This window comes from Venturia canescens, chromosome 5 (genome assembly GCF_019457755.1).
Source record: "Venturia canescens isolate UGA chromosome 5, ASM1945775v1, whole genome shotgun sequence".
NCBI lineage: Eukaryota > Metazoa > Arthropoda > Insecta > Hymenoptera > Ichneumonidae > Venturia > Venturia canescens.
The window spans coordinates 13,762,501-13,775,018 of record NC_057425.1 but is presented as its reverse complement, the minus strand read 5'-3'; the positions used below and the strand labels follow the sequence as shown (position 1 = coordinate 13,775,018).

Sequence of the window (12,518 nt, the reverse complement as noted above, 5' to 3'; positions counted from 1 at the left end):
AGGTCTCAGGAGCTTCGATAGTAATATCTGCAAAGGTTGATTTCTCAAGAACTTCTGTAATCATTTATTGTTGGAAATGATGATTTATCAAAAGATACAAAACAATATATGTATATTTATGAGTCAGATTGACTGATTATTATCTACAATAATCATTTGCCTTTCGGTAAAAATCTATTGAGTACACCGTACTTCTGTGAGTTGTCTTCTTTACGTTTTTCTTCTTCGGCTGCTTGAACCTCGCGTCGTTTTTCTGCCGCTTCCTGCAAGTGATTTTGAAACTCGTTATAACTCTAATCAATTAATCTTCAATCTCACCAAATCCTTCATTAAGATTAGTGTGAATTCAAGCGTAGGTACTGATAGAACGAGTGGACGAATCAGTTTTCTTCGAAATTATTTTTCATTCAATTTAAAAAAAAATCGTTGAGAATATATTATGTTGAAATATATAATAATTGATCCTAATGAATAATTAATCTCATTGAACTCTTTTCAACTTTTAGTGACGTCCATAATTACCTTCCTACTAATTTCTTTAAGGATCTTCTTCGTTCGTATGACCTTAGCGGTACCTCCTTTGCCCTTGGCTTTCGTTTTTCGAGGCTTAAAGTCGATGGACTTTGGTTTGATATGCTGTGTCGACAAAATAATTTGCATTTTTAATTTACACGGAAATGATGCAATTAAAAAAAAAAAAATACCGGAATAAACTTAAGTGAGATTACCAAAAGTTTCTTCTTTGCCTCGACTTTTTCCTTCAGGGTTGGCACGTCAACTTCAGCAACGGCTGAAGGATCGAGGGTAATGAACTCTGGTTGGATTTTATCAAGAAGTGCTTTGACTTCGGCCTCTCGTCGCTGAGTTTTCGTTTGGAACGGATTTACTTCCAAGGCGTCAAAGTTTGCTTCACCACTTCCTGGCACCAAAAGTGAGGTGAATCCTTTCGCTGTTGTTATACCCAATACATCTTCGTACGGGCAAAATTGCATCCCCGAAACAGGCCAATTGGACTTGTAACTCATGTAGCGTTTTATGGAATCGTTGTGTGAATCTCTGAAAATGGAGCAATTTTGATTCAGTCTTTTAACTAAATATCTTTAACACTTAAGTTTTTAATCCAAATTCGATCCACTATTTTTACTGTTGTATAATAACGTATTTGCAGTTTTTTTGTTCACTCGTGTGGACAATTAGGTGAAAAATTGAGAATGGAATTATAGTTGTATTAATATTAAATAATTGATGGTAGATAAAATTTCTTGACTGACGAAGAAGTTCACTTACCGATAAACTTCCACAATATTTCCCATTGAAACAGAAAGAAGTCCCGTTTGGCTGTACGAGATATTATGAGCTGGAGATTGTAAAACTGCTGAATTGACAGGACCAGCCAATTGACGAATGTCCCAGATTTTCAGTGAACGACCACAACTACCAGTCGCCATGTATGTACCATGAGGATGAACGTTGCAAGCTGTTATCGCTTCGTGATGACATAACATTTTGGCGAGAGGTTGACGACTGTTTGGAGACCACATTGAAACTACTCCTTTTGAATTTCCCACGCATAGAACTGCGTTGCTTGGATTTTGCGTCATTACCTTGAAGACAAATTGAAACCCTAAATTGTATTTTAGAGATTTTGATATCAATATATTTGCAGCTTGGAGGTTGCATTGTTATTTCTTCAATGAATTTTTCTCCAAATGTAAAAATAGTAAAAACCAACCTCGTCAACGTTTATAAACTGTGTGCTTATTTCAGTAACAGAAATTTATGAAAAATAATTTCTATGTTAAAAAAATTTTATGATAAAAATGCTTATGTTTAATTCAAGATTTTAAACTGAGTTCAATTCATCTAGACCAGAAATTTTAATAAGAATTACTAATACTCCTGCGATGCAAGTTTTATCGTTAATAATATCGAACGGAGCAAAAATTTGATTTCTTCGAATATGGTACTATTGGCAGCACTTCCAGGTCAATTTGTTCTGCACACGCTGTTTTTAGATCAGGATTAACTTAGAAACTCGTAGAGATATTTATAAACAGTGTAAAAAATAGATAGTTTTGTGTCAAATAAGGAAGGAATTCCACATTGTTCTATCTTTCTACTAACATTAATTCTGCCAAGTTTCGAATCAAATCGAGACAAAATTTGTCCAATCGAGACATCGAGCCAAACAAGAAACCCTTGGTTGGAGGAGCTGGCAAGTAAGAAGTGGTAAGGCAAAAATTCGAGTCTGGTAACTCCATACATTCTCTTTATACAGTGCAACTCGATTCCAGTGTTGTCATAAATATAAGTCCAGTCTTTTTGTGCAACAGCAAACATGGTTTCAACATGTAACCAAGCCACATCATGAATGGATTCCATGACGTTTAGTTCACAGGCTAATTTTTTAGTAACCCAGTCAAAAGCAGCGAGATGACCAAGTTTTCCACCAACAAGCAAATGTCTGCCGTTTCTTGTGTATCTCATGCGATAAGGTCCAAAATCCATTTTTAAATCAAAGTGCTTGGTAGCACTTGTGATATCAACATTTTCGGCGATTTGTTTTTGTCTAAACTGAGTTGTTGTTTCACCAGCTTCTGTTTCCAGAAAACCAGGTTCTTCCGTAAGCAAAAGTTCCGTCCTTGCAGCTTGTTCCGTTGCTTTTTCAATCACGCGTTCTTTTATCCTTAACCTTTGTCTTTGAATTTTCGTCCGAATTCTACTACTACCAGCTCGTAAATCCAAACCTTCGCCTCTGCCATGCTTCGCTAGCTTTTCTTTGCTGACAGGTGCTTTTCCCGGATACTTAACCTTTGCTCCTGTAACATAGAGTGAAAAAAACACAGTTCGTAATCGTGACTCATTTCCATTATGTTTTACGTACCAGATTTCTTCATAATGAATTTTCCTAGTTAATTCAACGCGTGTTCCACAATATTAATAAGGATTTTATTGTTTTGAAACTCAGTTTACACCGTTTACACGTGCACCATGAGCGTCGCCATTTTTAACTCTGGTAAAATCACGGGTAAAATCCTTCGGGATATTTAACTGAGTTTTCTATCGAAAAAATTCGGTTATTTAACCGATAATTCATAACTGAATTTCATAGATGACACTATGCGTATTTTCTTTTGAACCACGAATATAATCATCGTACTTTTCGAGCGGGCAATTTTTATTACGACGGTGTTCGACGTAAAAGAACTGTTACGTATAAAGATAAAGTTAACATTAGTTCCGAATACAAACAATTTTTATTCATCTGTGTATGAGTGACAAATGTTAAACACTTATAACACTCAATAATCATGCAACTTGCATCTGACCCAAAGGACGTACAGGTACGAATTTTTTCAAGTTCTACTGACCAATTTCCGTTACGAGAAGTGCCGGTCAGGTTAAACACTGTATCCTTAGAATGATATTTTGAATTAAGAAATAGTGTAGATGTCATTCAAATAAAATAGGTCAACATGAAAATCTACCTAACATAATCGATTGGATTGAACCCACTCGAATGTTCGTTTTTCAATTTTCGCTCATTTTCTACGTAAAACCATAGTAAAAATAATTTTTCACACAGGATCTTCAATTCAAACAATGGAGTACACGACAAATATTGGATGGCTTTACAACAATTCCCTCGGCGTGCAATCTCATTGCAACCGATGCAAGAAGAGGACTGCTCTACGTTGGTCATGATAATAAAATAACAATTTTGAAATGCAACTCGGCGACAGCTGGGAATTGGAAATTCGAGCATGAACTCCCCAACATAATATCTCGCATAGCTCTCAGCTGTGACAATGAATATGTCTCGGTCACTTTTCACAATGCAACAGCAAGGATTTACAATGCTGCGTCTTTCACGAGTAACGTAAGTTTTGCATTGTAAGCCTATGCTCAGTTTGGTTAATGTTATCTCAAAGCATTTATCATTCAAATGGAACTCAAACTTCTGTCTAATGAAAGGTTGCACTAACTGGGTGAACAAATATACTAATTTTTTTAGAAGGTTCCAGAATTTTCATATCGTATTCATATAAAAGAATTAACCGAACATGGGTCTCTTCTATATTATCTGTCAGCTAATGTAAAATATATGTGTTGAATTCATACAAAAATGATGATAAAGAGGTTTGTCCATGTAGCAAGTTTTACTTCATAGTCGTGAGATAGAAGGAAACTGATGTTTTTTCATCCGATGCTATATGAGATTTTAATCTCATAAAAGACTGAAGGCTTTTTTTGATGAAAGAAGTTCAAGGATGCCGAAAGCACCATTGAGATTGTACAGCTACCATATAAACATTTTGGAATTGAATATTCGTTCTGACATATCGAATTACTGAATATTTCTATATAAAATATTTTTCCCATAAATTCCATTCTGAGATATTTATAAAAGATATTCTCAAATGTCAACAACTTTTGTACATAAACAATCATTTTCTATTTAGGACTTGGAGCTGCTTCACGAGATCCAATTATCGTCGTCTAATGAAAACGTTTTTGCTTATGATCTCAAATGGAATCCCGCGGTACCTGGAATGTTTTGCACAGTATCGAGTGACCATACGATAGGAAGTTTTGTAGTAAAAACCGAACGTAAAACGACGGTGGGACTGGTTGCGATGGAGAAAATTCCTGGATTAGAGGTTCTGTGCGTAGCCTGGAGTCCCAAAGGAAAGCAAATAGTGGTGGGATGCAAAAATGGTAACATAGTACAACTGAAACAAGATTTGAAAATCGCGAGGAAGATAGCGGGCCCGTCACCGAGCGTGGGAGGAGTGATAGCGATTTTGTGGATCAGTAATTATCAATTTTGCGCTGCGTACCAAGATCCGAACGACCGTTCAATCAAGGTTCTTATAGTGGATGCGCCAAAGGGCGAAGTGAATGGCAAGTTTACTTGTTACGACGACATAACATACGGGACGCCGGAAGCCGAGGCAGAAACTTCGTATTCTCGTTATTATTTGGACCATATTGCCGAATGGGGATTAATTATAGCAGCGAGTAGCAGCAGTTCGGAAGTGGCTGTTCTCGGGACTCTCGACAATGGGAGTACGTGGGAACAGTGGCAATTGGTTGACAGTGGTAGAGCTCAACTTCCGTTGATTCGCACGACCGAAAGTTATCCGGTTGGAATAACAATCGACAGATCCTCCGAGAATAAATTGGCGCTCAGTCCGGAAGTGACTCTTCCATATCCGGTACCGGTTCTTCATATTCTCGGTACTTCCGGTCAATTGATAAGCTTTCACATTGTCAATTTGACAGCTAATTGTCCTTCGATCTGTACACCGCCAACCGAAATTGTCACGGCTATACAAAATTCGAACTCACGCCCGAGTCTCTTACCTTCCGAAATATCTTTTAGTTTGAAGAGCGGCGTGACCAGTACACCGTTGCCGAAACAAGGAGAATTCCCAGGAATTGAACGACCGAAAATATTACCGACTGCAAATTTGTTTAACGAGCCAGCGAAAAACATTTTATCTGCCCAACAACAACAGATACAGCAACAACAACAAATACAACAGCAGCAACAACAACAGATACAGCAGCAGCAGCAACAACAGATACAGCAGCAGCAGCAGCAACAACAGCAGCAGCAGCAGCAGCAGCAGCAGCAACAGCAACAGATGCAGCAGCAGCAACAACAACAGATACAGCAAGTAGAGTTGAAAATTCCAAAAGCGCGAATCGAAAAAGTTGAAGCTCCTTCAACAAAAGAAATTATAGCATCGCCCGTTAAAGAAGTAAGACCCGAAAAAATCGCAGTTGACGAAGGTTTGTGTATGCGGGCTTATCAAGAGGAACAAATGTTATTCGAGAAAGAATTGCGAGCTAAATTAGAAGCGCAAACTTGGGAATGTGGTACGGACGAAGAGCAGAAACGACTAGTGACTCAATCTTCGATAATCGATGAATTTCTTCGTGATTTGCGAGAGACAACGAACAGTCTATCGAGTGACATCGCTTACTTGAAGGCTCTGTTGCTCCAATCGTTCGCCTGGCTTGAAGAAACGAAATCAAAGAACTCGGCAAATTCCACTGACAACCCTCGCGATCGTGGAGATCGTCACAAAATAAAGGAACTGCAGAAGTTGTTCTTTTACGTTCAATCGCAACTGGTTCAAGCTACGAAAACTCTTGACATGGAGTGGATTGAACAGGAAAGTCGAGAGAAATCGAAAATCAAAATACCCAGCTTGGAATTCATTTATCAGAGTTTGAAGAAACACGCTGATATAATCGCGAGGGAGAAAACTATTTTGGAAACCCATTTGAAGAAATGGAAGGTTTTGACACGTGGTAACAAAACTTCAGGACTCGACAGAGCCATGGCTAAAATGAACATTTCCTCGATGTCCTCGGGAGGGAAAAACAATGACGTCGGAGCTATTGAACTGAGATGCAAAGCTATCGAGAGCAACACGCGAAGTTTTAGTATCGAAAAGCAAATGAAACTTCGGGAACTTCTCCTTGAAACGAAACCTCGAGTAATTACAGCTATAAATCCTTCACCGGTTCAGGATCGATTGGAAGCAACACTTTCTTCATTAGCTTCACTCACTCAAGTTCCTAACGTCGTTAAAACGAAACCCAATCGAATTGCTGCTCCGATCGCTAAGGATCAGACCATACCGAAGATTTCTGAACAGAGTCCGTTGGGTTCGTTGAACAGTATCGTTGCAAAATTCGGATCACCGAGCACCGATGTTATACAAACTAAAATCACTCCGAAGGGATTCCCTATTGGCAGTACGTTTAGTTGGACCGACTCGCAAACTGATAAAAAACAGGGCGTGTCGCCCCTCGCGCAAACGAAACCCAAACAGAATATAATAATTAGTTTTAATCAACAAAAGAACTCGACGACGTCGCCTTCGAATCCACGATCCCAGGCGCAATCCGAAGTGAAAACCATTACTTTTGGCAGTGCCGAATCAAAACCACAGGAACAAGCGCTCACCGCTCCGAGTGATGTTTCCTCGAATGATACAAAGTTGCCGCCAACACCAAAAGAGAATTTTTCCTTTAGAGGATCCTCGTTTTTCCAAGATACTGCAAAACCATCGCCTACTTTCTCGGCGATAACACCGACTAAAAGTGAAACGAACGCAGCACCGATTTCAAATTTGAATTTCACAGTATCATTCCAACCTGCCACCACTCGAGAAACCGTGCGCGAGACAGCTCCAAGTAATTTCAGCTTTACAGCAACTACCCAACCGACAAAAACCTCCAATGAGTCTGGAATTTCGCCACCGAATCTACAAAACTTTTCATTCTCCTCAAAACCTAGTGATGCACCGGCCTTCTCATTTGCATCGAAAGATCCTGCTCCCCCGACTCAAACTACCTTTCAACCTACGTCCAATATTCCAGGACTTTGTGATACCGGGCTCGCTTCGATTGGGAGATTATCCAAGGGTCCTGAAGCAGTTTTTAATTTCTCTGAGGCCACCATTTCCAGTGGCACTTCCGCTACAGCAACGACGTCTCAGCTACCCCGCCCCCAGGAAACTCCAGCTCCATCGTCAACGGGCATTAGTTTCGCTGGTACTGCGATAAATTCATCGGCAAGTGCTACGACTTTTGACAAAGCAACAACGAGTGCACCGAGCCCTTCGATTTCCGGTGTGCCAGCAAGTAAGGCCAGTATCTTGAGCGGTTCTAGTTTGACCGCTCCACTTTTAGGTTCTTTAAATGCTGCTCAACAGAACCCACCTTTGACTTTGGCTTTTGCTGTCAATCAAAATGCCCCAACAACCACCAGTAGCGAAACTCCAGCATCTGGAGCTTCGATGATATTCGGAATACCCAAGCCGAGCCTCGCAGTTCCAAAAACCTCTGCTGAAGCAAGCGCCACAACGAGCTTCAGTAAATCGACGATCAATTTCTCGAGCCCTGGTTCCAGTGGAATGCTGGAAAATCCCTCGGCGACAGTGAACTTCGGGACCGCGATATCCAACACGAGTTCATCGCCTTTCGGAAAATCACCAGGAACCGTAGCGATCGGAGCTTTTAGCCAAACTCCTACGGCGCCTGCAACCAGCCCGGTTGCGACCAAATCTCCTGTAGCTCCGCCGACTGGAAGTGGATTTTTCGGTGCAGCCACCGGCGGGGCCTCCAATTCCGTATTTGGAAGTGCCGCGGCTTCCCTATCGCCGTCGATCTTCGGCGGTGGGAGTTCCAACCAAAGTACGAGCACCGTTTTCGAAACGAATACCGCGTCCGTCGCACCTTTCGGGAGCTCAACTTCCGCTCCAATCTTCGGTGTACAGAAATCATCATCTTCCATATTTGGGGGTAACGCAGCCTCTCCCATCTCTTCGCCTTTCGGTGGAGTATCAACTTCAACCGCAAATCCATCTGCAATCGGATCACCGCAAACAGCCCCAGCTTTTGGACAAAGTGCAACTTTTGGCGCAAAACCCGTTTTTGGAGCGCCAGCTCCCATTTTTGGGAGCGCTTCTAGTCCTTTTGGAGGCATGACTTTCGGCGCCAGCGCTACTCCCGCAGGTACAACAATTTTATCGTTTAATACATGGAACATTTTTTTTTCCTGTACGAATAGCTCCAGGTCCTATCACATAAACAGATCTCGGCGAGCCTCGGGCCAGCGGACGACAGAACTGTCAATGCCCAATTCGTATCTTTATATTTTTATCGTGGTCTTGACAAATTGAAAAGTCTTCTAAGAAATAAAAGCGAAAAAAAAATTGTGCTGATGGCTTTTCTGAAACTGGGGAGATTTTTCAATTATCCTGGAGAAAATTCTTCATCATTTATTAAAAAAAAAAAAGTTTCCAGAGTACTGGTTTTGCCATTCCTGAACGAAAGAAAATTAAACAATTCGTGATGTTGCTGCAAGGGTTTGATTGGGAAACGATGAATCCTCAACATTTCTATTTCATTGCTAGAACTGTTTTTCATGCGATAAATTATTTAACAGGATTCAGTGGTCCACCTACAATGGGTGGAAGTCCTCCCCCTCTGAGTACAGCTTCGGTGCAAAAAGTATTCAGTAGCCCAGGAGGTTCACATAGTTTCGAGGCTTTGGCTGGCCAAAACGGTGGGCTGACTTTTGGCAATCTAGCTCAAAAGACACCGGAAGCCCCGGCAGCACCGTCATTTTCCGGGTGAGCATAAAAATATTTAAATAAATTAATGAAATCCCTCAGCTGTGCATTTCCAAGCGACACGTCACGAAATCATCTTGTACGTTTTTACAGAGGAAGTTCGTTTTCTAGTTGGCGGTAGAAGCAGTTTAGAATCCTCCCATCGTTCCGAATCACGATCTAATTTCGAACTTCATGCGCTATCGACTCCGTAAGACTTAATCACGAAGATTATCTACGACCGTATTTTTTACGGAATTTCATTTAAAAAAATAAAAAATAAAACATTTTACTAATAATATTTTATTTTACCCCGATCCCTCTGTATAAGTTGACAAAAAACTGTACATTGTTGTAGTCAAGAACTTGAATAAAATTAGGGATGTTTCCTACGTAAATCCTTTGTCAAAGTTTCTAGTCGATTGAAATTTTCAGTATTGTAGGAATAGACAAAAATCAGAAAAATTTATCCACTTTTTAGACATTATGAATATGACATTTTATCCAACTGTACATAAAAATAATTCGACCATGAGTCGAATGAAAAATGATTCAGCAACTGATAAATCATTCGTTTTGTCAAATATAAATGATGAATTTATTTTAGATATTTTCGAAGCTTTTCGTTCGAAGTTTAATGCTTTTCTAAAAATATGTTGGAAGGTCAAGGACTTTTTGAATTAGTCTCACTGAAAATTAACAATCACATTGTCTCTACTTCAATTTTTCTGTTTTGTTTACACGAGTAAACTTGGAAATTCAGGACGAAAAAGCAAGCAACGAATGTATAAATTATACTTAAATTCCACGTTTTATTGGTTTGGGTGCGATGGACACTTTGGTCGGTTTGCTCAAGTCGATAACGCAAGGATCGTCGGTCGGTGAATGATTAGTGGATGGTACCAAGAGCGCGATCGATATTTCAACGTTGCAGGCTTCCATCCAAACCTGGTGGGACAAAAGAACAGTCGTTCTGAGCCTGTAATCCATTCCTTCAGGATTTTGAAGTCGAAGGTCAGCTTTTCGTGGTAATAAAAGTTGAACTTGCTGGTCAGGGTGCCTTATTTTAATGCGGAGGGTTTCAGGATCCCGGAGATTTAAAATTTTTGCGGTCAATGGAATTCCGAGTAAAAGTCCACCAGTAAATTTAAGTGCGGCGTCGGCGTCGCCTCGCGGCTCCTCGATTATCGCTCGACACAAACGCGTCGAAGCGGATGGCCTTGGAAGTCGTTCTTCTCCAGGCTGCGGGATGCTCGTCAATAGTGGTAATAGAAGACGCGACAATGATCCTGGTTTTGCTTCACCGAGCGAAGGAATCTGAAGAAGAGCTCGTGAGAACGGTGGCAAGTTGGACGTGTCCTCCGGAAGTGCGTCAGCTTCGGCAAGGAAATGCCTCGCTAAGGGCAACGCACTCCCGGTTGCGCTTCTCGTGATCCTTATCAATTCCACGGCCAGGGCCTTCAGCCAAACATCGTTCGCTAATGCTATCTCCGTTTCGTCAACACCCGTGAACAAACGTTGTAATCTGCGAAAATAGAAAAAAAAAGTCATTAAATCAAATAAAATTTGTTTGAAAGGGCTGCTGAAGAAATTTACATGAGAATCCAGATAAATATTCATGGAATATAAATCCATTGCAATCAGCAAAAGTTAAGTAAAATACATCGACAGTAAAAATCAGAATAATTGACTCCAGGATGAGAAACAGTTTCTCAATTGTTAAAGTTACATTATTGGCTAGAAATTCTGCGTGCACGAAAAGTTTGTTCTTACTTCTGGGCATGTCTGAGAAGAACAGCGATATTGCTGGTGGAATTAGGCGAGAAGCTGGATATTGACGAGTTCGTTTGGTTCTCGGAAAGTTCTTTGATGACATTTTTGAGTAAAAGAAGGCAGCGAATGTAGAGAGCAGTGAAATGAGCAGCTCCTTCCATTCTCCTGTCCATTTCAGCGAGTCGATCGAGATCGACAGCGGCGGCTTCCAAGAGTTGGGTGTGAACGCGTCCACCGGGTCTCGCAGCTTCGACGCCAGCGACCATTCGTTCTAAAAATTCGCGTCCTCGTCTATCCCGAGTTTCCTCGTCTTCGTCATTTTGCTTTCTGGTGTCGAGACCTTTGGCAAGAACCGGTCTGAGCCGAGGGACTAAATGAGGCATGGTGTCCCTCAAATAATGGTAATGTTTGGCCGCGTGTTCAGAGAAAAGTGCGTGCATGCTGGGACAGTGGAGAGCAGCGTTGAAGATGAGGACGAGGACGCTGGCGTAAGAAGGTTCGTCGACGTCGGGCTCGGGTGTGTCGAAAAAAGGATGACGTCCTAGGAGTTGCGGCACGAGCGGCAAAGTCAGGTAGGGATGGGACGCTCCTAACGCAGCCAGACAACTTCTGATGCTGTCTTTGTCCTGTGGATATCTAGTCAAATTGTCGATCAAGCGATTGACACACATGTGCAAACAATTTCTCGTTGCTAAGCGACTCGCGGCTAAAGTAGCATGCAAACCTTCTCTGACGCTGTCGGAGAAATCCTCGAGAGCGCAGAGAATAGTCTCCAGCTGATCTTCCTGCAGAGTCACACTTGCAGACATTTTTCTCAATGATTCAATCGCGCGTATGCGAACGTCTTGAATCTCATCGTTGAACATGTCTACCATGAATTCCAAAGATATTCTGGCGATGCAAGGCTGCTCGAGCGACAACCTGCACAATGCCTCAACCGCGGCGGTTCTTACTTCGAGAAATTCATCCTCGAGACCGTGAATGAAAGCTCCGCAGGAACCACTCCGTTCCTCAATCTCCGAACCCTCGTCCTCCACCCTTTTTTGCTTTTTGTCCAAAGCTTGCTCGATGTATCGACGGGATACTCCCTTCATTTCGCCCAACAACGACATCACCGAAGCTCGCACTCGCGGCGATAAGTCACCCATTAATCCACACATCTTCGAAAATGCGCAATCTATCATTCTCACGTCTTCACCGTCCTCTCCGGCAATTATATTGTCCGGGTACTCCGTACCCAATATCCATATTAAACGCAAAACTGCTCTCCTCACGATCTCGTAATCGTCACGCACCGCGCTACAAGCCTCGGAAAAAAAATTTGGCGGAAGCCTGCAACCTCGCTGTGTATGCAATTCTGCCATCGTTTCAAAAGCACTCGCTCGAACACGAGGATCCTGTGATCTTGCGTAATTTCCTACCAATATTAATGTTTCCTCCGCTGCTGTTGACGATAAATATCGACCGATTATCGATAAACAGCGAGTTTGTACACCATGCCACGTGTCCGGTAAATGTTCTCGTGCTATTTTCAGTACTGCCGTTCTAAAAAAGTATTATTTACAATTAATTCGAGATTTTGCTTAAAATGTTTTGATGTAAATCATA

At 41.4% G+C, this 12,518-nt stretch overlaps 3 protein-coding genes across 4 annotated transcripts in view; 1 reads left to right on the top strand and 2 right to left on the bottom strand.

Annotated features, from left to right (window-relative positions):
• Positions 1-36: 36 nt before the first annotated feature.
• Positions 37-3,027, bottom strand: LOC122410639 (WD repeat-containing protein 46). The gene is made up of 6 exons (XM_043418930.1): positions 2,885-3,027; positions 2,125-2,819; positions 1,288-1,604; positions 729-1,056; positions 523-636; positions 37-263 (listed from the first exon to the last, which is right to left on the bottom strand). Exons 1-6 carry the CDS (start codon positions 2,895-2,897, stop codon positions 153-155), a joined length of 1,578 nt encoding a protein of 525 aa, XP_043274865.1. The 5' UTR covers positions 2,898-3,027; the 3' UTR covers positions 37-152.
• A 124-nt stretch (positions 3,028-3,151) lies between these two features.
• LOC122410633 (nuclear pore complex protein Nup214) lies at positions 3,152-9,429 on the top strand. 2 transcript variants are annotated; one of them, XM_043418919.1, is made up of 5 exons: positions 3,152-3,344; positions 3,587-3,880; positions 4,464-8,538; positions 8,972-9,158; positions 9,270-9,429. In XM_043418919.1, exons 1-5 carry the CDS (start codon positions 3,312-3,314, stop codon positions 9,277-9,279), a joined length of 4,599 nt encoding a protein of 1,532 aa, XP_043274854.1. In that variant the 5' UTR covers positions 3,152-3,311; the 3' UTR covers positions 9,280-9,429. The 2 variants fall into 2 exon arrangements, with proteins under 2 accessions (XP_043274854.1, XP_043274853.1); XM_043418918.1 differs by having other exon boundaries at positions 3,155-3,344; positions 9,252-9,429.
• IntS4 (integrator complex subunit 4) overlaps positions 9,425-12,518 on the bottom strand; it is a 4,167-nt gene continuing 1,073 nt past the window's right edge. Inside the window, exons 3-4 of the mRNA XM_043418923.1 lie at positions 10,911-12,455; positions 9,425-10,662 (exon numbers count right to left, since the gene is read on the bottom strand). Of these exons, the coding sequence (XP_043274858.1) occupies positions 9,936-10,662; positions 10,911-12,455 (2,272 nt within the window). The 3' untranslated portion in view covers positions 9,425-9,935. The remainder of the gene's footprint in view (positions 10,663-10,910; positions 12,456-12,518) is intronic.